Source organism: Paramisgurnus dabryanus, chromosome 5 (genome assembly GCF_030506205.2).
Source record: "Paramisgurnus dabryanus chromosome 5, PD_genome_1.1, whole genome shotgun sequence".
Lineage (NCBI taxonomy): Eukaryota > Metazoa > Chordata > Actinopteri > Cypriniformes > Cobitidae > Paramisgurnus > Paramisgurnus dabryanus.
The window spans coordinates 39,366,286-39,392,364 of NC_133341.1; the positions used below are offsets into that span (position 1 = coordinate 39,366,286).

At 37.0% G+C, this 26,079-nt stretch overlaps 1 protein-coding gene across 2 annotated transcripts; it reads right to left on the bottom strand.

The window, feature by feature from the left end:
• Positions 1–184: 184 nt before the first annotated feature.
• Positions 185–15,767, bottom strand: ptar1 (protein prenyltransferase alpha subunit repeat containing 1). 2 transcript variants are annotated; one of them, XR_010543657.1, is made up of 8 exons: positions 15,667–15,767; positions 11,011–11,180; positions 10,809–10,875; positions 10,299–10,403; positions 7,775–8,009; positions 4,360–4,637; positions 2,731–3,890; positions 185–2,314 (listed from the first exon to the last, which is right to left on the bottom strand). XR_010543657.1 is itself a non-coding variant. In XM_065284090.1 (7 exons), the coding sequence occupies exons 1-7, from the start codon at positions 15,750–15,752 to the stop codon at positions 3,557–3,559; spliced, it is 1,275 nt and encodes a 424-aa protein (XP_065140162.1). In that variant the 5' UTR covers positions 15,753–15,767; the 3' UTR covers positions 185–3,556. The 2 variants fall into 2 exon arrangements, 1 of the variants encoding a protein (XP_065140162.1); XM_065284090.1 differs by having other exon boundaries at positions 185–3,890.
• Positions 15,768–26,079: the final 10,312 nt, after the last annotated feature.

Consider the following 26,079-nt stretch of genomic DNA (forward strand, 5'->3'; position numbering starts at 1 on the left):
CAGCCAACCAGCTTGGATAAGCTGGTCTTCCAGCCTGACCAGTTAAAACCAGCATGAACTGTTAAAAAGTGGCCAAAACCACTTTAACGCCAACCTGGTAGACCAGATTTTTTTTTAAAGTTAGCATAATTGGGAAAACAACAGGACGAAAAGTTTGTGATCATAAAATAACTGGAAATAAAAATGAGTTTGAGATACTTTATTTAATGTGCTAGGCAAATGAAAAACAAGTACAATACAGTTTTTATTTTACTACAAATAAATATAAAATACATTTAGAGGTGGGATGCTACAAATATTGGTTGTTATGGCTGTAAAAACCTAAAGCTTATCACAGTTGATAATATCTGGGAACGATATAAAATCCAAGGCTACGTTCGTTTTTTTCTAGCTAAAGCTTAATAAGATTGTAAGATGTTACTGCATAAACGTACCGATGATGAAAGTTCCTTATGATGATATGCATTATAGTAAAATAGCAAATGAGAAAAACACTGCGTCCTTAATTTAATTCAAAGACACATTTAAACCTGAATGTATCATGACGAGCCATTTCATATTGTACAAGTTGAAAAATTATTAATGCAAATAATGTTTTATTACACGCAGGGAGTCAAAAAGCAATTTTTTCTCTTCTATGCACGTATGGGTCATAAAAGAAAAATAATGAAATACAATGATGAGTTTGAAAGCGCTACACACGTAACAGACCAGCAAAAAGGTGATACGACATATCATGGATTCGGGAATAAAATTACCACTGCTTTTTCCAATCTATTTGCAGTTTTTAAATATGTACGCATTCATAAAAAAGACCAAATCCCTCAAAAGATCAACTTTACAAGGGATTATTTGCTCTTAACATCGATTCATCCAGGTTTATGTCTTCATGGCAGGCCTCTGTTTTGATCATTAACGGCATGTGAAAAGAAAACGATACTAAAATCTTACAATATAACTTAAAACAAGCACCTGCGCACACACATTGGCATTTATGTGGAGATATAATTGATATAAAGCTGTCAGTGAATTAGCATTTTGGAAAGATAAAGAAACACTGGACAGAATTATATTATAAATGGACGCTTTAAATTATAATCACTAAAATAGTTTTATAAATCTAATGCTTGTGCAAAAAAACAAAAGAGCGACACTAATAGATATTTCTAAAGTGAAACTCATCGAATGCAAGCCTTATAGATGTGCTGAGACTGACATGGGTTTATCTAACCAAAATAGGTTTGCATATACAGTACAGGCATTTTTCTTATTTAAGAGGAGAAGTTTCATAAAACCTGTGCATATATAAATAAGCTGTGAGTGAATGAATTTGTTAATGCAAGATGAAGCCTGTGAAACTTCAAAGTTTATTACATGTTAATAATTACTGAGTGAGTCGATCACAACTGTCTCTAACAGCTTATTAGCTCAGACATTTCACTTTCAACATTTGCATAAATATACTTTAAGTTCAAAATAGTGTTAAACAAAAAGCAGCATTTGTAAATCCAGGCCCTTTAAGATCCCCGGTCCTCCGATGCAGAGAATAAGCACCATTCTGCACCAGATGGCCTTTCGTTTCTTCAGCCACGTTTGTTTCTGCAATTCCCTTTCATTATGAAAACCCATGCATCTGTGAGGCCACCTGGATGAACTAGAAGCCAAATTTGTGCTTAAATGCTTCATGTAAAGTGGACTTTCGTTCGCGTCTGCTCGCCCTTTGTTACTGTAATGAGTGACGAATGTGCTTGAAGACTTAAACGTCCCAAAATTATATCATTTTTTCCAGAAATACAATTAGCCTGTTCACCTGAATGAGATCAGGACCCCCATTCTAAGAGAGAAATTCAGTATATTATTATTATCATGTGCAGAATACGGTTTAAAGGGATAGTTCACCCAAAAATAAAAATTACCCCATGATTTACTCACCCCCTGGCCATCCTCGATGTATATAATTGTCTTTCATTCAGATAAACACAATCAAAGTAACATTAGAAAATGTCCTGGCTGTTCCAAGCTTTATAATGGAAGTAAATGGTGCTTCTGATTTGAAACCCAAAAAAGTCCATCCATCCTTCACAGAAATAATCCACATGGCCGACACATGTTCACAAGAGAGTGCGTTTTCAGAGTATGACATAGGACGTAGTGCACGAGATGTGGCAGAGATAAGACGAGACACTACGTCATACACCGGAAACGCACGCTCTCGTGAACGCTTCTCATCCGTTACCGCTAGCTAGTTATTTTAATTGATCAAGTTTTAAATGTTGATATTTTTAATACAAAATCAGATTACCCTCAGAAGGCCCTTTATTTATTTTTTTGGGCTTCATATCAGAAGCACCATTTACTTCCATTATAAAGCTTGGAACCACCACAACATTTTCTATGTATATGATTATCTTTTATTCAGACAAACACAATCAAAGTAACATTAGAAAATGTCCTGGCTGTTCCAAGCTTTATAATGGAAGTAAATGGTGCTTCTGATTTGAAACCCAAAAAAGTGCAACCACCCTTCACAGAAATAATCCACATGGCCGACATGTGTTCACGAGAGAGTGCGCTTTCGGCGTATGACATAGCACACGAGATGTGGTGGAAATAAGATGACACACCACATCTGGAAACGCACCTCAGTTGTTACCGATAGCTAGTTATTTTAATTGTTCAAGTTTTAAACATTGATATTATTCTTACAAAATCAGATCACCCTTAGAAGGCCTTTATTATCCCACTGGATCCATGTGGATTCCATCTGTAAAGGATTGATGGACTTTTTTGGGCTTCAAATCCGAAGCACCATTTACTACCATTATAAAGCTTGGAACCGCCAGGACAGTTTCTAACATAACTCTATAATATTATATGCATAATATTGTGTTAGTATATAATAATAATTGTATACATCAAGACTGGCTTGGGGGTGAATAAATAATTTTCATTTTTGGGTGAACTGTCCCTTTAAGTGGTTTAAAATATCAGTTTAGGTTTTTAGGTCTTCTTTAAACTGTATTGTGCTCTTGTTACCAATTGTAGCAAAACATTAAGATATTCATAGTAAAACTTCCATGCTTCTGTACAAAAGTTAAGAGAGAGCAGCCGTACGGAGGATTCAGATCCGGTCGGCCTCAATTAAACAAAGAGGGAAACTGGGTCAGAGTGCTCTCTTTAGTGCGCACCACAGCGTGCATTTAAGACTCCTGACAGAAATCACAAAAACAGCAGACTGGATGATGAGAACACACTGAAATTGATTTATGATGGAAGACTGTTAACAGTATAAAAACAACAAAAACATATATGAAGATAGTCACAGATTTCCATCGGAAAAAGAGCACAAGACCTGACCTGAGATTTTCAGTACCTGAACTAAATTAGCTGAAACACTTTGGTCATGGGTTTTCATCATGAGAGGGAATTTGTCCAGCAGAATCTCTCGGCATGGAATCCAGTCGCTCCAGGGTGCCCGGTGTGGGTGGTCGGAGCCAGAAATAAAATTGACCCATCACAGCTCTCCCACCTGAAGGCGGGCCGACTACTTCTCACGCTACTGACCTATAACAGAATCCAGCCACTTTCTGTAGGCGACTGCAAAGCGATTTTGCTCAGGGCTTCGGCAGTCCGTGAGGATTCTAGAGATGAACGTGTGCTCGGAAGAAAGTCCGGGGTGGGGAACCAGCGGTCCCCGCTTTAGTCGCTTGGTATCCTGCATGTAACTTCCGTGTTTGGCCCCGTCCAGAAGGCAGTCAATGTCCATGGCCTGGGAGGTGCTGACGTCATCGCAGGTCTCCTTGCTAAGGAGGACGTCAGTGTGGGTGAGAGGTGGGGACCGCGCTCCTAGCTCCCTCCTCCACTGATGCCACAGATAAAAGACGTGACGCCTGATAAGAGAAAAGCAGGACTTAATGTTTTTGTAAAACAAAAATAAAGGCAAATGCGGGGCCCTCTTACATGAGCAAATTATATCAATCTTAAATTCGTCTCACAATTCCTCAAGATTTGCGGCAACTCCTCAAGTTCCTGTTACATAATAGTTTGAATTAAGTATGTTGCACAACATGCAAATTTCGCTTCTCTCCAAAGCTGTCAATGAAAAAGATCAGCTGCCGTGACGCACTTCACGAGGAAACACAAGCTAATAACATAAACACCACTCGGGGAACAGCTGCTCCGCGACACAGCCACAAGGGACGGGGATGGTAAGAGGAAGTGAAGAGCTAAAAAAGACAACCAGAGAACCGTTCGCCTGCACTTCTAACACATCCATCACTTTATAACACTGAGCTATAAGCACAGCGTCCAGCTGAGGACCAAAAACAGACTTTTGGCAAATAAAATGATCCTCCTCACCTGTGGCACCACAGCGCCTCGTGGCCCGGGTACGTTTCCATGAGGTCAGTGCAGAGCTCAATCTCTTCATGGAAGAGCTGAGGGATGACATCGCTACGGTGACCGTCATTGGACGTGCCTGCCGTGTCTTCTCCGTTGGCCTGCTGATCCTTCTCTCCGACTTGGCTCAGTTCTCCGGCCAGGGTTTTTAGCAGGTATTGACGGTAGTGGAATCCGCTGTGATCGGACACGTGCACGGACACCCAGTGCTTGGTGGAGGACAGTTCATCGTGCAAAATCTGGAGCGATACAAATAAAGTCACGTACATATGTAAACTTTTATGTTTAAGATAACCTATGAAGGAAGATGCATAAAATCTAATGTAGAAATTGTGCAGGTTATTTGGTTCTTCTTCACGCAGTAAACACGTCTTAGTGCCAGGCTGCATCAGCAGTGTCTCATAATTATTCATGAGAAGCCTTCATAAGAGGATGCCGCCTGTTTATTTATTCATGATGCTGTGTGACCTTTCCTGCGACAGACACTTCAAACTGAGTTTATACTAAAACGTTTGTAACAAGCAATCATTAGCACCATGACAATGTTGCAGGCGTTCCTCTAAAATGCTTGATGATACAAAAAAATGCATGTTGTTGTAGGGCTGCAACAACTTATTAAATCAGATCCGATAATAATAATAATAATTCATAATCGATCACTTGGTCTGTGACGTCACATGCTCCTGCACCACAGTTGGCAGCGAGAGCTGTGCGCTTATAATTAAAGTCAGGCGCTGTTTCTTCATACAACGTGAGTTCCACGTTTACCAATCGCTTCTTTTTATCACTGCGTGACCAGCAGACCTGCGTTGCAAAGTCTTTCGTCCAAAATTGTGCTTCTTTTAAACCCTTTCAGCAGGTTGATGTTTTTCTGCGGGTTAGAAATGAAGAATTTGGTTTCATTATTTGTTGGTATTTGGATGTGAATAATCACTGGGATTTTTGGCTGGTAATTTTTGGCTGGTTTTGATATGCGGATCTAGCAACACTTAAGGACAATGACGGAAGCAAAAGTACCAAAGAATGTTGATTAATAAATGTCAAATCTAGGCTATAGGGGAAAGCGGGGCACAACCTAACGCTTTTTGGATGATTTTTTTCAATCATTCAAAAAATATTTGAGTTTGATTAATTATATGTTTACACAAGCAACACACACATCTAGTACTTTTGTTTCTAGTACTTACCATTCTTGGACAATTACACCAAATGTGACAGAAGTGCAAACGTTACAACTTACGCCATAGGTGGGGTTAATTGTAACAGGCAGGGGGTTAGTTGGTATGGAAGGTATTTGTGGTCTTTTTTAAATTAATTAATTAATTAATTAAATGATAAAATAAAAAATGTAATTGCAAAATATGTCCCAAATTTGAAAATTAAATGCTACAATAAAAATTAAAACATTAAATTAAATTATTTCATTTTAATTTTCAATTTGGATGAAGCATCATTCTGGCCAAATTGAAAAATAAAATAAAATTGATGATTTGACATTTCATATTCCATATTATCTTGAGGCAAGACAGCCAATATTAAAATAAAAAGGCAAAGTTGAAAAGGAATCTGTAAAAACAGTTTTTCAAAGGCTTTTTATTCATGCCCAAGCAATAATAGGGACAAAATTAAATGTAAAGTTCATGTTCTGTTTTTTTGTTTTCTTTTTCATTTTCGTCTTCATTTTTATTTTCAACTTGTATGCAAATTCAATGTAAATCAGTGGGTGGGGCTTACTTGCTTAAAAAAGGGGATTGGCAGAAGCAGTGTTGCCAACTCAGTGACTGTGACTCAGATGACCTTATTCAATCAATTTTAAAGATAAGAACAAAAATACAGACATACAGGCACATTAATTTTGTTGGCAGCCAGCAATCATTTGGGGTTGTGCACACCAAAACTTTTAAACACGGCTGAAAACGCCTGGAGGACACCGATTGCCAGCTTTTTTTCAGCTGAGCGCCAGCTTTCTTCCTCCGATCGCTTTCATAGCTTTGATATTTGAGCAGTGAGGTGGTTGGTTGTGTGATACTTGTCTTGCCCCTCCTCCACTGTGATTGGACAGCTGTGTGAGAACTAATATTGACTTTTTACCCAAAGTTAAATCTCTTTCAACTCTCAACGCCCAGAGCAGAAAAACCGCAGAGCGCCAGTTTTCAGCAGGGAAAGAATTACGCTAACATTAGCAGTTTTCAGATTGTGAGTGATGAGGGGTTAATTGTAACACAGCGTTACCCCGCTCAGTGAAAATATTTTCAAGTCTACCAAAAATAGTAGCTAAGAGCTGCAGACATATGATGCTATGTTTTAGTCAACAAGACACTGATTAAGATGACATAGCATTGGTTTTGATATCTTACACACCCAACTCAGAAACCGTAAAACATATGATGAAAAAATTAACTTACATGCCACCAAAACACTCTTTTATCAATAGCTTTATGGAGAAAACATTATAAATTTGCATGAGAGTGTCTTTTGAAAGCGTGAAAACGATACTGGAAAAAATACAGCTCAACCCTGCAAGAATGTAAACGATCCGTGTTACAACCAACCCCGCGTTAGTTTATGCCCCGCGCACCCCTATCACTTTCAGATCATATGTCTTATTTATTTTGTTAATAAGGAATAATGTTAATAATCATCAAGGTCTTAAGTTGAAGCAACGTCATCAGCATGCGCTCATGGTAAACAAATACCGGCGTGCAGGTCGTAGCAGCAAACACACTGTGCGGTGATCATGCAGAATTTCTGACACTCTCAGAAAAATATCGTAGGCTATCTTTGGACGCAAGACCGGGAAAACGGCCGTCTTTGAACCCTCTCATTGTACGACATAGGACCACCGATGAAGAGCCACGATCACAGAAATCGCGACGATTGTTTCGTCTGGGACAGCCAATAATCGTACAGTGTATCCCGGGCTTAAAACAAGATCTTTTGACTCTAGATATGAATTACTGCTTATGTAACCCAATTACAGCCCAAAACAGCCAATGATTGGCTCTGATAAGGTTCAAGTCTGTTTTGGTCTGGATCATTAAATCTACACGCTTTTCATTCTAGGGACTTTAGTTTGGATTAAGCCTGCAACATTTACCTTATTTTGCATGCAATTAAGAAAGGATAAGCGCATATCAAAGGTCTGGCACTGTAATAAGCTCTCCTGAATAACAAAGTCTTTGCTACCGAGATAAAGCGGGAAGGAAATGGATGAATCTAAGCGAAGCATTCATCTAAATTGATTGAAAACTGGTGCTTTGTACAGTCTGATACATTATCAGTGACCGATCGTATCTACGAAATGTATGCAACAATGCCACTTGTCTTCAGTCATTATGATAATCCAAGCAAAGTAATGCAGAAAGTCGCACTCCACCTTAAGATTGCCTTTAGCCATGTTTTGCAGCACCCAGATGCGATGGGACCAGGCATTGTAGTTGCTGGGGTAACGGCCGGCTGCATCTGCGCAGACTCTCATCTCCTCCTGCGTGGCTCTCTGCAGTCGCTCGATTTGCCTCCTCGTCTCAGCATCTCCCCTGGGTTCAGCATGTCCCTTCGGTTCTGATCCAGAGGAAAAACACTCCTTCTGTAGCCTCTGTAACACCCATCGCCTGCATCCACAACAGAAGCACACAATTGAGAAGACAAAGATATTGGACATAACAAGATTGAGCACTCCTACAACTATGAATAGGGGACAATGCAACGCTCAATATGGTCACAGAAGTCCCGCCTTCCAGTTAAAAGAGCCAATCATCAATAGAATCTGTTGAGAGCTGATGGAGGTGCGCAGTAGCCGAAATGATTTAGAAAAAAATTTACAAATATTATGGTACAGTTAATGTCAGGTTTAATTGTTGTTTAAAAACATGTGATTTTAGCACACAACTTTACAGATATCGGTCTTTCTGCATTCAAGTAGATAGGACTTTAGTCTTGCATGACTGAAATTACTGCCTGGAGGAATTGCAAACATGGCCGACTAAAGGGATGTCACAATTCACCAGCTGACTCAAATCTCAAATAAAGTGCATAAACCAAAAGGATTGAGAGATTTCTGGTTTATGTTGGATCTCCTAAAGAGACGCAACTGCTGATCAATACCCTGATTTAATCTGTTTAGTAAGGCACAGACACTTAACCAATCTCTCAACCTTGTAGCCAGATCGATGGGAATCACAAGGAATCAATCTCTCTTATACTAACATTATCTCATTCATTTTCTTTGGACATTATATGGTTCTTAAAATTGTTTCAATATTTGATGCTGTATGTGCTGATAAGCAACAATGAACCCCTGACTGTGGCCCAATCCCATTTCTCTGTCTTACCCCTTCCCCTTACCCCTAGCCCTTAGTTTTACACGTTCATGAGAGCGAAAGGGCTATCCCAATTGGTCCTTACTCTCACGTGAACGTGCAAAACTTAGGGGTAAGGGGAAGGGGTAAGACAGAGAAATGGGATTGGGCCTTTATCTCGACTGTCATTTTAGGAACCCTACAAAAATCCTGCCTGCTCGATTCTTTCAATGAACACATGCCTTGTATTACACAGATATACACGTTATAATTTGCACATTATTGGAGGATGGGCTGCCCAGGCAGATTTTTCTTCTTCTTCACCTAAACATCTTAGGCTATTCGCACGTAGTTGGACGCTTGAACATTTCAGTTTGAGAAAGCCATGCGTGAAATTCTAGTAATTCGAGACCTTCATGAGGAAATTCGCATCATAGGAGGGGCTTCTTCGACTCCGCTGAGACTTGCTCGCTTACTGTAATCACGTCACTACTACAGCAAGGTCCTGATTGGTTAACGCGGTGCGGAAATCCACCAAAGTTCAGATTTTAACTTGCGTACCGCGCCGCAGGATGCCTAATCGCGTCTTTGCATTGTCTTAACATGTGAATCACTTGCGCTTGCCGCCTCTACCGCGTCTGGTGTGAACCCTGCATAATGGCACAGAAGTCACAGACACATGCGAGTTCTGGTTCTAACCAGTACTGAAAATTACAAGTGTTTATGAATATAATTCATATGATCCATGGAAACTGCTTTGCCTTTTGTCCTTGCTCAAGTAATGCAATTCTGCTTGGGATAGCATGTTTCCATACTGCAAGAGGTCTGCAAATGTGGACAGTGTCATTTCATGGTGGCCTGACCCCTGCTTTTATTGTTACAGCCAGCTAGTTTTCACACCATCACAGCTACTTCAATTTAAAAAACTGTGCTTCTATTAATATTTGACTATTAATATTTGAAAAGTCATTCATAGTCATTCAACTTTATCTGCTATCGAAGAACCTTCTCATGTATGCAGCACTATGGGTATGAAATGGTCTCACGATTTGGTTATGATAATTATGTCAACAATTTAATTCAATCTGATATCTTGATGGATCACAATGGCTATGTTTACATGCACAAAATTGTGTCAATCTGACTGAATTTGATCTGATTGCAGGTTACGACAATACAGTTAACATGTACCCTAAACAATGCAATACAGTTCAGATGTACCCTAAATATTGCAATCTGATTAAAACGTTTGACGAAAGCATCCTTGGGCGCACATCAATAAACGTACATTGTGAGTTCAAGCCTGTGGAGGAGTGGGGACAATCGCACGTGTGCACGGTTCAAAGCAACCGAGCCTAATGTGATCTAACAGAAAACAACATTACAGTTGGAGACTTACAGAGACTCTGCTGAACTTGATCTTAAATATTGTTAAAGACCTCATTTAACTTTATACCCTCTTTTTAATGCAATGTCTACTGAGTGCACTAAAGCTGACGCCTTTATTGGCTCTCATATTAATGCCATAAAGATTCAACACTTTTCCTTGATTAATTCCTCTCATTTATTTATGATAAATTTAATTAAACGCAATTCTCTTACCTGTGGATCCACGTCTCTGGGCTTTTCGGATGCTTCGTCAGGGCGAGTTTGCCCAGGTAAAGGTCTTTCTCAGGGTTTAACATGCCACACTGCATGAGCTCTTTCCTATGAAACATAAAAGTAATTCATAATCAAGACCAATTCACTTCATGGGCATATTTAACTATTAAAACCACCATAACAACTAGTACAGCAACATTTCCTGGACAATGTCCCCCTTTAAAATATCATAATAGAACAATTTAAGGATTTTTAATTCTTTTAATTCTTAAAACAAAACACTAAACATGGCCATGGAAATGCTTTGTTGCCCGATGAAAGACAAAAACAACACTCAATGTGTCATTAGTGTTTTGAAGACTCTTATCCTAAATTAAACTTTCTTTAAATAGCAACAATGACACATTCAGAGCAATTCACAGCCATCTTCGATATTAAACCAGAAAGAATATGAAGGGTTTACTACAATGCTTGATTGTTCAGGTAATGCAATTAAAAAATAATCTGTACCTGACATTCCAAGCAGTGGTAAAGTCTGGATTTAAGAGAAGCAACGTGCAGGTTATATCTACAAGTGCTGAAAGAAAGAGAAAGAAAGAAAGAGAAATTTGCCACTGTTCTATGCACAGTCATCTTTCAATAAAGACTGAGGTCATAACAATAAGAGCTGCCCGAAAGATATAACCTAATAAAAACATTGTCCGACTCCTACCTTCCCGGTCCAACCATTGCTTCCTCTGCCGGAAGAGCAGGAGTTTATTATGCACGTAGGGCAAAAGAAACTTGACACACCAGCTCTCCACTCCCAGTTTATTCTCCACCAGGACGATAGGGCTTCTGTTGTATCTGGCCTCCGGGCAGGGAATGAGCCCGATCTCATCGCTGTCAAAACATTGCCAAAGCAAAAACAAGAATGAAAATATTAAAGGGAGCAAAAGCCAAATGGCAATACTTGGAGGAATAGTTTACACTGCAGATGTGCGCGTTATGTCGAAAAAAAAATGTGGCGGTGAAATGACAGCATTTCCATTAACTGATGATATGTGATTAAAATGTAGTTTTTCTCTCGTGAGTCGTTTCAAATATCACGTTGTTGACTGATGTTGGTAGATTTACTAATATCACATCCACCACACTGGGTATTATTTTTAACCGAAGGAGTCATGATAGTATTATCCAAACATTAATGCCAAGGAAAACTCTTATACGTGGCAACATATATAGGTGTTTCTTTGAGGTAATAATACATTATTTTAAATTAAAGAGAGTGTTATCCAGATATTATTGGCAAGGAAAGCCTCATACTTGGCAGCAGACACGTATTGAGGTGTTTCTGGGAGGTTTTAGTTTATACCGTGTCATCTTCAAATTATGATTATGGGAATAACTTGCATCAGGTAACCTGAAAATGGCAATAAACTCCATTGAATTTTTGCCAATTACACCTTTCCCAAACTGCCTGAAAATCCACCTCAGGCGAGCATAAAAATAGATATTTTTGCGATATATAGGAGTTTTTTGCTACATTGACGTTTTCCATTGGCCGCATTTTCAATTCCCAATGTCAATATGCGCAATTTAAAGGGAATTGAAATGCAGCTACAGAAGCACACATAAATATGCAAGATAGATCGAACATTGCAAAAAGTTCATAGTTGCAATGTGCATACATAAATTGTTTAAATTGCTAAATGATTTTAATACTTTAAAACGTTATGTAAAGTCAACATTTTTGTTTGATGCAAATAGCAGGGAGACTGGTGAGACAAAGATAGTGATGCTTTCTTTTCTTTTTGGTTATATAATTTTTTATTTAATTTTATAGATTTTAAAAACTAGGGGTGCTCCGATAAATGCAGATATACAATAATAATATGCGTCCGAGAACTATTTTAAATCGCACAGCAGATATTTTTCACAGATTTTTCATGTACTACGGCTGTTTTCACTGTCCTAAAAATGGGCTGATGTCTTCCTTGTTCTATGAAGTCCCTCCTTCAGAAATACGTTACAAGTTCTGATTGTGTAGTTTGTTTAGTGTGTTGTGATTCGACAGCCTGTTTGATTGATGTCATTCAAATGGGAAGAAGAGGGATGTGGTCCAAACCGACCATTCGCTGTAGGCTTTGAAAGGGGACTTCTGTTAAAGAAAAATATTGCCTATGAACACGCACGTTTGTTAAGAAATTTATATCTGATCTTCGTTTAAATTTTTATGTTTCAAAATATATGTACGCATTATATATTAACCCATAAACCCTTCCCCCCACACACATTTTATAACCAACGCGGTGAATTGGTGCATTACCATCACACGGTGGTAAAATACTGCCACCATCACAGCCCTACAAACAGCTTTTATAAATCATCCTTAAAATAAAAATCACAATGGTTATGTTTACATGCACAACATTTTGTTAATCCGAATGAAATTTTTACATGCACCCAAAACATTGCAATCTGATTAAAATGTTGGTTTACATGTACATTATATATAATTCGAATCGAACGTCTGCACAAGTGCACAGTCAGAGTTGCAGCTTCGCGTTTCAAAACCATCCCCATGGACATTCAAAATCAAAACTAGCCCAAAAGCATCCCCATGACTCTTCACAGTCCAAATACCAATAACTAATGAACAAAATTCTTTCATCTTTAACCCGCAGGAAAAAAAAACAAAAGACAGTTTAAAGAGTAGCACAAATCTAAACTCGAAAAAGCAGAGGACTTGGCAACGCCACCCAGTGCATAGCATTTCTCGTCGAGTTCACGCTTTATCCCTGGATAAATGTACAAAGCTAAATTGGAGAAAGTTCTTCTTAAGAAGTTTTCAGATATAGGCAATGAAAACAATTTTTAAAAGGCATGACGCTATTTTATTGCTTTATGAAAGTACACGAACGCCATAGAATGTACAGCGCATGACCCCATTACCCTAATAATGTGTGTTGCCACCACTGATCTATATAAATGACTGGATTGCGCATAGAACGCTTGACGTAACCGAGTGAGGTGAAGCCAGCGCAGAGTTCGAGCCGCCATCTTGGTATACCCAACCGGCAGATAGCGCCATTGACTTCCATTCAAAATCATGATCAAAATGTACCCCCTTTACAGCGTATCAGTTACACAAGGTTAATTTTTAGGATATGTGTACGTTAATTATTTGTTAATTCTGGTGTTATTTGCAATGTTTATGTTTTAATCGGGCAGGATAATGGATTTATAAAAAACCGTTAAGGTGAGTGTGACTGTTGCATTTGTTAATGACACGGGTATAAATAAAGTTTTGTTTGACATTCAGCTACACTGTGACGGTCAGCGTTATTTCTCTAAATAAGTTTAGGTAACATGTAAGTTTAGATAACATAATTACAAAACTAGCAAATTATTGCATGCACATACGGTACAAAGCATGATTATTTATTTAGATTTCAGAATGAGCACGTTTATTGTCATTAATACTAAATATGCTGCGGTCTGTCTGCTGATCTGATACTGTAATAAAGATGAATGTATAATAACTGTTTAAAACGCAAATTGTACAACTTTCAGTAAATAACTATTTACATGCCTTGGACTTTTGTGTTGTAATAATGTACATGGTAACTTCACATATAAAAACGAAGACGAGTAAAGTGATGTTTTATCATTAAAATCTGATAACGTCCATTGATTTAATAGAACGTTTGGGTATACCAACATGGCGGCGCGGTGGCTTCACAAGTGTGACGTCATGCGCAATCCAGTCATTTATATAGATCAGTGGTTGCCACTGCCTTGCTATTGCCTGTTTCTGTGACGAGAATCATGTGATATGTAAATATGAGGTAAATATAAGAAGTGAACCTGAGCACAAATGTTCTGCCTGTGCACAATGTATTTTTGCATCCTGCAAAATACTAAGATTCACACGTTAACATGAGCACTTTTCTCCTGCTGATCGGATCACAGATCGAGCGACACCACCCCTTTCAATATGATCGAAATTTGCATCCGATCGACCTCAATCGTACTGATTAATGCGTTTACACGAAGGCTTTTCAATATGATTGAGTCATCAATACACAGATTACAAACGGATAATTTGGTTGCAATGTACTGTACATAATGACTCCAGTGGGTCGATATGTAAGTTTTGAAGTAAAATGATGTTTGTTATGAGAAAGCACTTAATATTTTCAGCTTATTTAACTAAATTAAGCAAATCTGATAACTAAATTCAAATAAGACACACAATAACTTAATTTCATAGGTTCTTATGTTTCTTTTTACAACAAATGATATTTAAAAATGTTTTTATCATAATTAACATCTGAGTGTACGAATGTGCCTGGTTTCAAATTCGTTAATGAGCTTCAAATAATTTTTTTCTCTCATGTATCATTTCACTTCAAAAGACGTGTATATGAACCCACTGGAGTAATGCGGATTACTTTAATGATGGATGTTTGTGCTTTGTGGATCTTCACCATGTTGACCTCTATAACACAAAGGCATTTTAAATATATAATTGTTTCGATTTATCTGATGAAATTAAAAAAAGATATTAATCAGGGATATCATTAGTAAGTAAATGTTAATTTTTGGGTGAACTTTAATGCTAAATTACTTATATTTTAAAAGACGCATTACAATTATGTTACCTTTTTGGCAGATACAAACCTGTCATAAGATTGTTAGATGATATGTTTGAGACTGGGCATTGACCTTGATGGACAGAGCAAATGAATGCATTGCCACTAAGGTAAGATCTATTAAAAATCTTCTTAGAAAGACTTCATTTGTGAAGTAAACAACCCACTGAAATGATATATTTGGATACAGACCTGCAATGTTGCAACATCTGAACCCTTCACCAGGTTTATATGATGCTTACGCGTACAGCAACACATTGAAATCACTGAATGAACTGTGATAGAAATATAACATTTATGACTTAATGTCTGCAATGGGTAGACAATACGCACTTCTGTAACTGTCCAGCGATCTTTAACTTTCCATACTACCATTACGAGCAACATAACAAGCCTCTACGATAAATACATACTTCGCAGATGGTTTAACTGAGAGAAACTTTCAGCGCCGGACACGGGCAGAAACCAACTAAAACTTCAGACAGCACAAACACAATTTAACAGAATCATATGTGACCTAAAAGCAATGTTAGTGAGCTGTATACTAGCAGGTTAGTGCCGGTTAGCTCAAGTAAAGTAGCCAGTTAGCCAGTCAGTCAGTCAGCCAAAAAAACATCACGCGCAACTTACACGGGCTGCCCTATGTTATCTTTAAACGCAAATATTTGTAACCATTTAACGCAAAACCGGATGGTTTGTGAAATAAAAGCAATGCGAGTTTGCATACGTACATGTTAGGGTTTCTTTTGAAGGCGTTATTGATGTCTTTCACAACTCTCTGGACCAACACATCCACCTCCTCTTCCGACTCAGCCATTTTCAGAACGCGAGTGACGTCAACACGGGTGACTCAACCTCATCCGGGTACTTCACGGCGCTCGCCGTTGCCTGGTAACCGTACAGCGGTGAAATTATTATTGACGTTTTTTTGTTTGGATATTACTAAAAATATTGTACCATTTGCATTTTTACTCTAGATTTTATAAACTAGTGAGAAAACTCACAAATATGAAAACATGTCAGTTGTGCTGATTAACTTATACACAACAGTTGTGCTGACCCCCGACACAACTGGGGTAGCTTTCTTTTGGGTGGGCTCCCATTACTAGCCCCAATGTGTTAGTGACCCTTAATTTGATGGACACTTTCATATCCTTAGCTGAGGAGCCTCTAAATAAAAAAAGGGCGCCGACAGCTCTTTTCAAGTGTAAGTGATGTTCCGATCAATTAAAATTTTTATTTACACTGTTGTTGCTGTTGTTTGTAGGTCATAGGCAATATTGGGTGTAACTAGTTACTAAGTAATTAGTTACTGTAATTAAATTACTTTCATTGAAAAAATAAAGTAAGGGATTACTCTTATTTTGGCAGTAATTTAATGGCAGGTACTTCTGATGTAATTGAACTAAATACTGTGTATGTACTGTAGATCAATTATATATAATACAATAGTGGATTTAAAGGTGCAGTGTGTAATTTTTTGAAGGATCTTTTGACAGAAATGCAAAATAATATACAAAACTATATTATCAGGGGTGTATAAAGACCTTTCTTTTAATAAACCGTTATGTTTTTATTACTTTAGAATGAGACGTTTTTATCTACATACATGAGGGTCCCCTTATGTAGAAGTCGCCATTTGTGCCGCCATGTTTATACAGAAGTCCTTAACAGCAAACTTTTTTTCTAAGTTGTCTCCGACGATGACATGTTTTTCCGGTGGCGGGTACTGTAGTTTCTCTATGTGTTTAAAAAGCGATGGGTGAGCAGTGGACTTAGCCGTTGGTTAAAATTCGCAACCTCACCACTAGATGCTGCTAAAATTTACACACCTCACCTTTAACATCAACATTTAAAGTCTAACCTTAAAATTAATGTTTTTTTATGTGTCCTTCTCACTTTAAATACTTTACTAAGTTAATAAGAATAATAGTAACATTCTAGTATAGTTTTCAAATCTTACTATTATTAACTGGTTGGTTATTAGCACAGTATTCTTTATTCCTACTATAGAAGTAAATGGGGTCAACAAACGGTTTGGTTACAAACATTTCTCAAAATATCTTCCTTATCAAAACAACGAAATTTATACAGGTTTGTAACAACACAAGGCTGAGTAAATAATGACAGAATTTTCATTTTTTGGGTGAACTATCCCTTTAATCTTACTGAGATACTGTCTGTTTATTAATAATTAAAAAGCACATATTAAAGCCTGATTCTGCAAAACCTTATTCTACATCCTTAATCCTAACCCAATTCCCATCAGTACTTAAACCTACCAATAGTAAGCTACTTTAAAAAGTATTAATAAGCAGTAGGAGTATATTGAGGCAAATAGTTAATTAATAGTCAGAATAAATAATAAATCAATTTTGTACTTTTATATTACTTTTCGAGCCATTTCAATCTTATCTTTGTATCATTTACTTAATAGGATTTAGAAAGTAATTAGTAACAAGTAATTAAATACTTTTGGAGGGAGTAATTTGTACAGTAATCTAATGACATGATTGAAGATGTAGTTACCTAAACCCACCCATAAAACGGTATACAGAACAAACTGTTTAAATCGTTACGGTGTAGGTATGTTACAGCATGCAATCTCGGACGCAGGGCCTGTATAGCTCCAAAGCCATCATCAGATTATCCTTTTGTTTATTTTTATTTTTCTGTTACATTTTTATATTTGCTTTAATGATTTTTAATCATCATACCACTTGAATGCCAGCAGCACACTTGTGCCAGTGAGGGTTGAATGTGGGGACCAGATTGTTGTTACCTTTATTACCAGTAGATGGAGACATGTGGTTTCTAGTCTGGGTCTGGTGTGTTGAGATGGTAATCTGAAAATTGAATCATGTTGACTAATAATTTATAATTTACATATACCTTTAAATAATTATAATATAATTGTATAAACAGAAGATCCACCTAAATAGTAACATCAATTGCATTCATTATGTTTAGCTAACATGAACTATCAATGAGCATTATATTAACTAATCATTATTTTGTTAGGTTAGTAGCATTACAATTGTTTATTGTTTGTTCATGTTATTTCATCGTGCATTAACTAGAGTTATGTGTGATTTTAAAAATGTATTGTAAACATGACCTTGTCTTGAAATCCAGGTTAAAGTCTCATAATCTAATGATGAGATGAGAAGTATCAAAGTTTTCAAATTGGTTTACATTTTTGATTTGACCTTACTCAGTCAATATTAAAGATATCAAGATTGTATTTATACAGAATGTCCTTTAGATTGTAGGATGATTTTTATTTAGAGGCAGGTTTAAAATGTTAATATTAACACAAATTCTGACAATTTTGAAGGATTGTTCATTATTAGTTTATGTTAACTAATGTAAAATTATATATTATTGTAAAGTGTTGCCAATGCAGTTTAATTCAGTTTGTAAGGATTTAGTGTTTAGGCTTGGCTTGGAAAAAGTGAAGACTTCCTGATGTTGGAGAAAGACAATAGAGCATTTAACATCTCATTGACATTGAAGTTTTGAAGTCACAAGAGATTATTAAGATCCAGAAGACACAGCATGCCTGACACAAAACTTTTGTCCTGTTTTTAGGTCAAATGCATCTGCAGGAGTTTCTGGCTGATATATTAAAAAATGAAATCACACACTTGGAAAAGTAAAAAAAAAATGCTGTTGGTCAAGACAAATTTTTCATTTGGGATTTGAAACAATCTGGCTTCTTAACACAGCAGTACTGAATAATGAATGACTAAAACGACAAGTTCATCTGGAATAATTTGCAAGATTTGTCTTGGATCATTTCATATGGAAGTGCTAAATCAATGCGTTGCAGACCCAATTGTGCAGAGAGTGGATGCATACAGGATGTGTTGGATAATTTCCCTCAAAATATTTGTATGAATATTTATTAGTAAGTTACATTACATTGCATCAGTTGGTGCAAAAAAAGACTAGATATGCCCATAGAGATGTCTATTTCAGCAGTTTAAATGTCTCTTGCAGTTTCAGTTTAATTTACAGGCCATGCATTCCCATACGGAAAAAAAAATAATAATAATAATTCTCTGGCAAAAAATATATTTGAAATATATTATGCTAAATACAACATATAGTTCAAAATGTATTTCAAGGGCAAGCAAATACATTCCTAATTTTACATCCCATATGGCAAAAATTTGTTATTTACAAAAATATTTTAAATATATGCCATATCAAAAACAATAATTTATAAAGTATAGTTTTTAAGTTAAAAATATATTTAATTTGAACCTTGAAAACTGTTATGTTTAAGGTTCGTAACAAAAACAAATATATATAGCAAATATATATTTTTGGCCACTTTTTGGATATTTTGCAATATATTTAAAAAAAACAGCTGTTATCAGACACTAGTTATTTTATTTAAAGTTTTAAATATTGATAGTTTTCTCACAAAATTGCATCAATTGCCCTCAGAAGGCATTTATTAACCTTCTGGAGCCGTGTAGATTACTTCTGTGAAGGATGAATGGACTTTTTTATTATTATAAGGCTTAGAACAGCCAGGGTTTTTTGTAATATAACTTTGATTGTGCTCGTCTGAAAAAAGATAATCATATACTTTAAGGATGACTTGAGGGTGAGTAAATCATGGGGTAATTTTCATTTTTGGCTGAACTATCCCTTTAAATCCCAAAGTGACAAGATCCACTTCAAAACAATTTCTTTTAAAGCTTCTTCTTATTTTGAAGCGGAAGTTGGGATATGAATTTCCTGTGTCCACAAGCATGCAGATTATAGAAGCTGTCAGTGTGTTATGTTTGATTTATATAAATGTTTTGGAGACTCATATAACTTCATAATCCTGTAGTGAATGGAAATGTCTTGTCTACTAACCTATTTTTTGACAGATCAGTAGAAACAGGGCTCAATGTGAACCAGGGCATTTGGGGCCACTGAGTTCAGTACTGACCTGAAAACCTTTCTTCAATTAAAAGTGAATTCCTCTTTCAGGTAACAAACATGTTAACATAGATTTTCTTATGTGTTTAATTTACAGAACAATGTTTAATCAGCTTAATAATTGCTTTAGCTTATACCAACTCGCATGTACATGATCTTACAAATGATTTTCAGCTAAACTTAATCTTGTTCTTGACAGAGACATCTCCTCTGGCTTTAGGCTTCATGTGTCAGCTATTTTTGCACAAACCTTTTGTTGCTACGAAGGATTTGTTTCTCTGCAACTCCTCGGGAGCCATGACATCATTTTCCATTGCATTTCCCTAGTTGGGATTTTTAAGACCAGACACAATATTACAGTGGAGACAACCACAGCATCCCGACTCCCTCTGAGTGACCCACATAAAGCGAGCGTGTCTGGTGTTTTGTAAGCATCATGTGCTAAAACTGTTTCAGGCTGCATAACTTTAAACAGTCCTTCTGTAAATGAACATTAACGTATGCCATGCTTTTGTTGTTCTTTGCTTTTCTGTGTTTTCTTTGTTTTTCTAAGCTGCTTTGAAAGTTGCTAATTACATGTACATGTTTTTTATTTACAATGCCACCTCTTAAAGGGGTCATATTATGAGATTTTTCCAAGATGTAAAATAATTCTTTGGTGTCCCCAGAGTACGTAAGTGAAGTTTTAGCTTAAAATACCTGACAAATCATTTATTATAACATGTTAAAATTGTCACTTTTAGGTGCGAGCAAAAATGTGCCGTTTTTGGGTGTGTCCTCTAAATGCAAATGAGCTGATGAAATCCAAACACTGATCACCATAATGTTGGCTTGTTAAAATCGAAACTAAATTGTGCTGTCAATTATTTTTTCTCTCTCTTTCTTTCTGCGCTGCCATGGCAGTGCCGTGGTTGGATAGTGGAGATTATGGGGCGGTATTATTGTAATAAGACTTTCTTCACAAAACAGGTGAAATCTGAATGACCTATTTTTTACATGCTTGCAGAGATTAAAGAAACACTTACATTTTATTTGTGAGGTGAAATTTTAGACCTAGCAGGGTTGTTGCAGTGAATTTCGTGAAATTCAATATGGTTTTTGCAATGTTGCTGTTTTTGTTTTATCTACTTAAAATTAAGTAAATATGTTTTAAATTCATAATGTGCTTTTGTTTTATTCAGTGTGTTATGATCAATTGACAATAATAGCATATTATTAAATATTAACTATCTGTACATTGCACTATAAAAATGAGTTTTTAAGGCTCTTGTTGGTGAAAAAGAATTAAATATATATTTTTTCCTCTTTATATTTTAAATGAAATAGGATTTGTCAAAAGTAATCTAAATGTAATCCAAAAGTAGTCAGATTAGGTTACCAATGATGTGTAATCTAAGAGATTATTTTACTGACTACAAATTCTGTCATGTAATTTGTAATCAGTAACTGATTAAATCTATACCCAGCTCTGTGTGCATGCACATGAAGATCTTTACAGCACGGTCTGAAAGGCATACATGCTAAAACATTAAATCACAGTAATCAAAAGGTCAAACTTCCATTTAAGGGATGCAAATGTTTCATGTGCATTTTGAAGAAAAGCCCAAACAAACCATAAACACTTAATTAAATGTTGTAAATTGTAATCATGCATTTCAAGTTTCAGGCAAGACACAAGCCTCCGAATATGACTAACAAGAACAAGAGTGCCTACATCTGTCTGACACCTCGGTACAATTTGAAAAGCACTGGATGAGTATGTGTCGAATGATGTCATGGTGGTTTCGGAAAAAAATGCTACTTTGCTCAGCATGTGCATTAAATATACCCAGTAATCTAACATCCATTTATTGCTTTGGCAACACGAGGATAGGCATCAAACCGTTGTGACCATCCCTCCGCCACTAACTGCGTATGAGTGAGAGGTTTCTTCAAGTCAAATAGACAAACAGGAAACCACATGGTGACCATCATGGATGAGGAGCATGTAAGCTACGCTGTGACCTTGGAGGTTTTATCTATTATTATTTGTCTAAAATGGGGTCCTTCTGCAGAAACTGTGCAGAAATAGCATGCAACTTTTGAAATGCCTCGTACGCCTTTGAAAAGATTAGATAAAGAATGTCAACAGGACATTGTCAGTACTGGACAGAACGTTCTAACTACATGAAACCACATCTGTTTTATTATAAAAAGATTGACTGAAAAATAAAGTTACCAAAATCTTATGTGTTAATACGATGAACATAATGTAATGAATTATGATTTACGACATTTTCATTCATATGCCGTATATATGCCGAGGTTTTTACGACTGGTACAAAATTCATCTTCCACTGATCCCATCATTCCTGTTCTCTGGGATGTGTGGGAAGGAAAAGTGCAGTACTCCAAGTTAAACACATGGTTAGTAAAAACCCAAGATCTTTACACAGGAGCGACTGAGAGAGGGCTTCCTGAATGAGCGGAAACTTACAGAGGATGGGCCAAGTTCACTCTCTGCGTGGCAAAGATCAAGAGAAGTAACAAGAGTTTCTCCTTAATTTAAGTGCACTTTAAAAAATATATTTCCATTGCCTTTCAGTACCATGTACATAAACAGTATTCTACTGTAACTGTGTCAATATCTTTACTCATAACTCAAGGTTCATGCAGGTGCATTCATTTTTCTAGTGCACAAACGGTGCATAAAAGGTTCTTCACGGTGATGCCATAAAAGAACCATTTTTGGTTCTTCCAAAAAAAAAAAAAAAACATTTAGTCAAAGGTTCTCAGAAAAAGAATTCTAATTAGTTTTATAATCTGAAGAACTAATTTTCACCACATAAAATATAATAGGGAATACTTTTACCACGATTTGTCAGCAAGTCCTTTAAACTACTGAAAGGCAGCACATAGAATAAAGAGAATAAAGTTTGCACACTAAGTGGGGGTGACCGTGATGAGTAATGACCCTGATATGAAAATGAACACAATCTTTGTAGTGGATTTGGCCTGTAAGGATAATGAAGAAACAGCTGGGTCTGTTTTTAACCATTGTACTTTTATGACTCTGATTTCAGAGAAGATAATGTTCCCATCAGCAAATCCCGGTCCATCAGGGTCTAGTGTATACGCTTTTAAACAAAATGACACTTTGTTGCTTTTCACTTCCACCAGAGTGCTTCATGAAAGCATTTAGGGATTGAGTTGGTACTCCATGACCGTGCCAGTGGTTCAGTTTGGTTTGGTTAAGTTCATACCAGTAAAATCTTTTTTCCATGACTTCATCTTTATTGTTACTTAGTCGGGGAAAATGAGTGGTGTGACAGCCTGGCCCTTTACAGTAACTCTTAAAAATGCTGTGGTGTCCTCCATGATCCCCCCATCCAACTCTCTCTATTATGGCGCTTTTCCATTGCATCCTGTAGAACCCAATGGTTTGGGTCAGGTTGGGAGCTTTCCACTGGGTACAGTACGTTTTTTAGTACCACCTCTGTTGGGGTTCCAAGCGGTCTGAGCTGATATTAAAATCTTGCAGTGAGAGGGCGGAAGTTCATTTGCAGATTTTGATTGAAGTTTATGAGGGCACACTACTCACACTGGATTTCCACCAACTGCGGAGCGGCTGCAGATCGGCTCCGCTGTGTTACGGCTCCGCACTCCACCGTCCGCCAATACCCACCAGTTCTGTAGTTGTTGCAGAGCGGCTGTGTGCTGAAGTGACGAGGACCCATGAGGTCTCGCAAATTCACGTGATGATTGCGCGATATCTAGTTCTGTCTCCGCCCATTATGAAGTTAAATTATGACGTTTTGCTGGACCAGCCCAGATCATGACACAAGATCTTGCGAATTCACGTATGATCACACGATATACCCCTCATTCAGACAGCCAGCGACGTTATCGCTATGTGTCGCTTGTCTCTTTCAATGAGGCGTTTCTAAATCTGCTTGTCATAAACAAATGAGTACCATCCACGCCAGTAACTGACGAGAGAAGGGTGACGTGAACTCCACTGCTTTGTTCTCATTGGTAGTCGCTCCCAAAAGTCGCTGGAAATTTGCATAAAGTTAAACTTTTCTTAACTTTCTCGCGTCGCCCATACGGTCGCCAACGGTCACTGTCGCCGGAAGTCGCCAGGTTTCCATTGAAATGAATGAGATTGCGTCGCTCTGCTACTGCTTGTCGTTGGCTGTCTGAACGAGGGGATAGTCATGGTTCCATCCGGCAAGAATAGAAGCTCTGCGTATTTGTTCCGGAGGGCTGCGGATGGCCGGAGCTGTGACGAATTCAGAACGCAGTCAGTGGAAATACACACATTGACTTGAATGGAAACCGATTGACTCTGCCGCCGTTCCACAGCGGAGCCGCAGCAGTCCCGCAGCCGTTCCCCAGTCGGTGGAAATCCAGCGTAAGTGTGCTCAGTGTTGGGGAAAGTTACTTTTAAAAGTAATGCATTACAATATTAAGTTACTCCCAAATAAGTAACTAATTGCGTTACTTTTCATGGAAAGTAATGCTTACGTTACTTTTAAGTTACTTTTTCTTACCTGGCTGAGAATTGATCTCTTTCAGGCCTTGCAGGTGTTTTGTATGATCACAAAAATGTCAAGCTCTGGCCTGCCATCTCCGTTCTCAAACTGTTCCCGCTCAGGTGCACAGAGTGGGTAATTCTACGTTAATATGTTCAGTTTAATCCAGTACATTATTTTAGTTTTAAATTGAATTAATTAAACTGAAAAGTAACTCACATTACTTTTTTAAAAAAGTAACTGAAATATTAATATGTACATTTATAATTATATTTTAAAATATTTACCCCCAACACTGAGTGTGCTTGCAAAAAGCACACTTATTGTTCTTCATAAGTTTTTTTTTTATTATTATACCGCCCTAATTTTTGGCCAGCTCCTGCGACTAGGCCGTTGCTTGAGGACATGACGTCAATGATCCATGTAGTTCTTCCGCCATATTGGATTGAACAGAAAACCAAAAAAAGATTCACAGGTAACAAATGTTGTCCGAACTTCACAAAACTGGACGTACATGATCCTTGGACCAAGCCTCACAAAAGTTACTTAAAGAATTTTAGATTTTCAGAAGCGTTTGCCAGTCACAGATCAAACGATATGTGCATTGAAACTACCAAAACAGGAAGTAGTTCATATCTCAGGAATGCTATTGAAACCAAACATGAACTTGGGTCTCCAATGTGAGGATGAAAAACATAAAAAAATAATAGTTTTTTTCCCAGCATTATTTACAGACAGGTGTTCACAGGCGGTTCTCTGTTCCTGGAATAGTGGGGAAGGGTCAGCAGACTGTGGTTCTGAGTCACTCACTTAATTAATCTGGGTTGTGCAAGTCACTTGAGTCAGTAAAGAAAAAATTTGCATCGAGGCTTTGTTGAAATACAGACGGAGTTCTGTGTTTCCCCATATACCGTTATTACTGACGCACAACCCTTTATCGCGCGTGAGGCAAGAGGCCTTTTTGTTTTGCGTGTCTCTTCAGTAAATAAGTTTCACGGTTTAACATACTACACGTGTGACACTCAACATATGAGCAGGTGAACATAATCCCGAGCTGCTCTAAGAATTTATTTCATGAGTTTATTTTGATAAAAACGCAGGGCGCAGGCTCTAGCAATCAGTCGTCTATTATATACGGCAAAGTGCCAAAATAAAAGTCTGTCTGTAACTATTAAAATCTAGTGTTCTGTTTTATTAGCATATTACTACTAAATTAAACAGTTAAAAAATCAAATATACTTACAAAATTAATAATATATTTTAAATAGAAAAATTACAAATGAATTTATAATAATAATATTTCAGTGAATAATTTAAAATATATATAATGTCAATCAAATACTTTATAATTTAAAATATACTTTAAATTTTAATATAAAAACCCTATACTATCTAGGAATTTAAACGAATAAACTACACTTTAATATGCCACCGTATATTATTTAATTTGGGCAATAAACTAAAGGACACCAAACTTTGAACATGAATTTGGGACCCCAATGTGAGAATGCACAAGATAAAAAAACTAAATCGGCGGCACCAGAGCAAGCACACTTTCGCATTCCTCCGGAAATGCATTTTCTAGTTATATATATTTTTTTTAAATCAATGACTTACACCGATAAATTGTTTATAATGAACACTGCAATATAACATAAAAAATAATAATTGTTAGATGATTTCACTGGA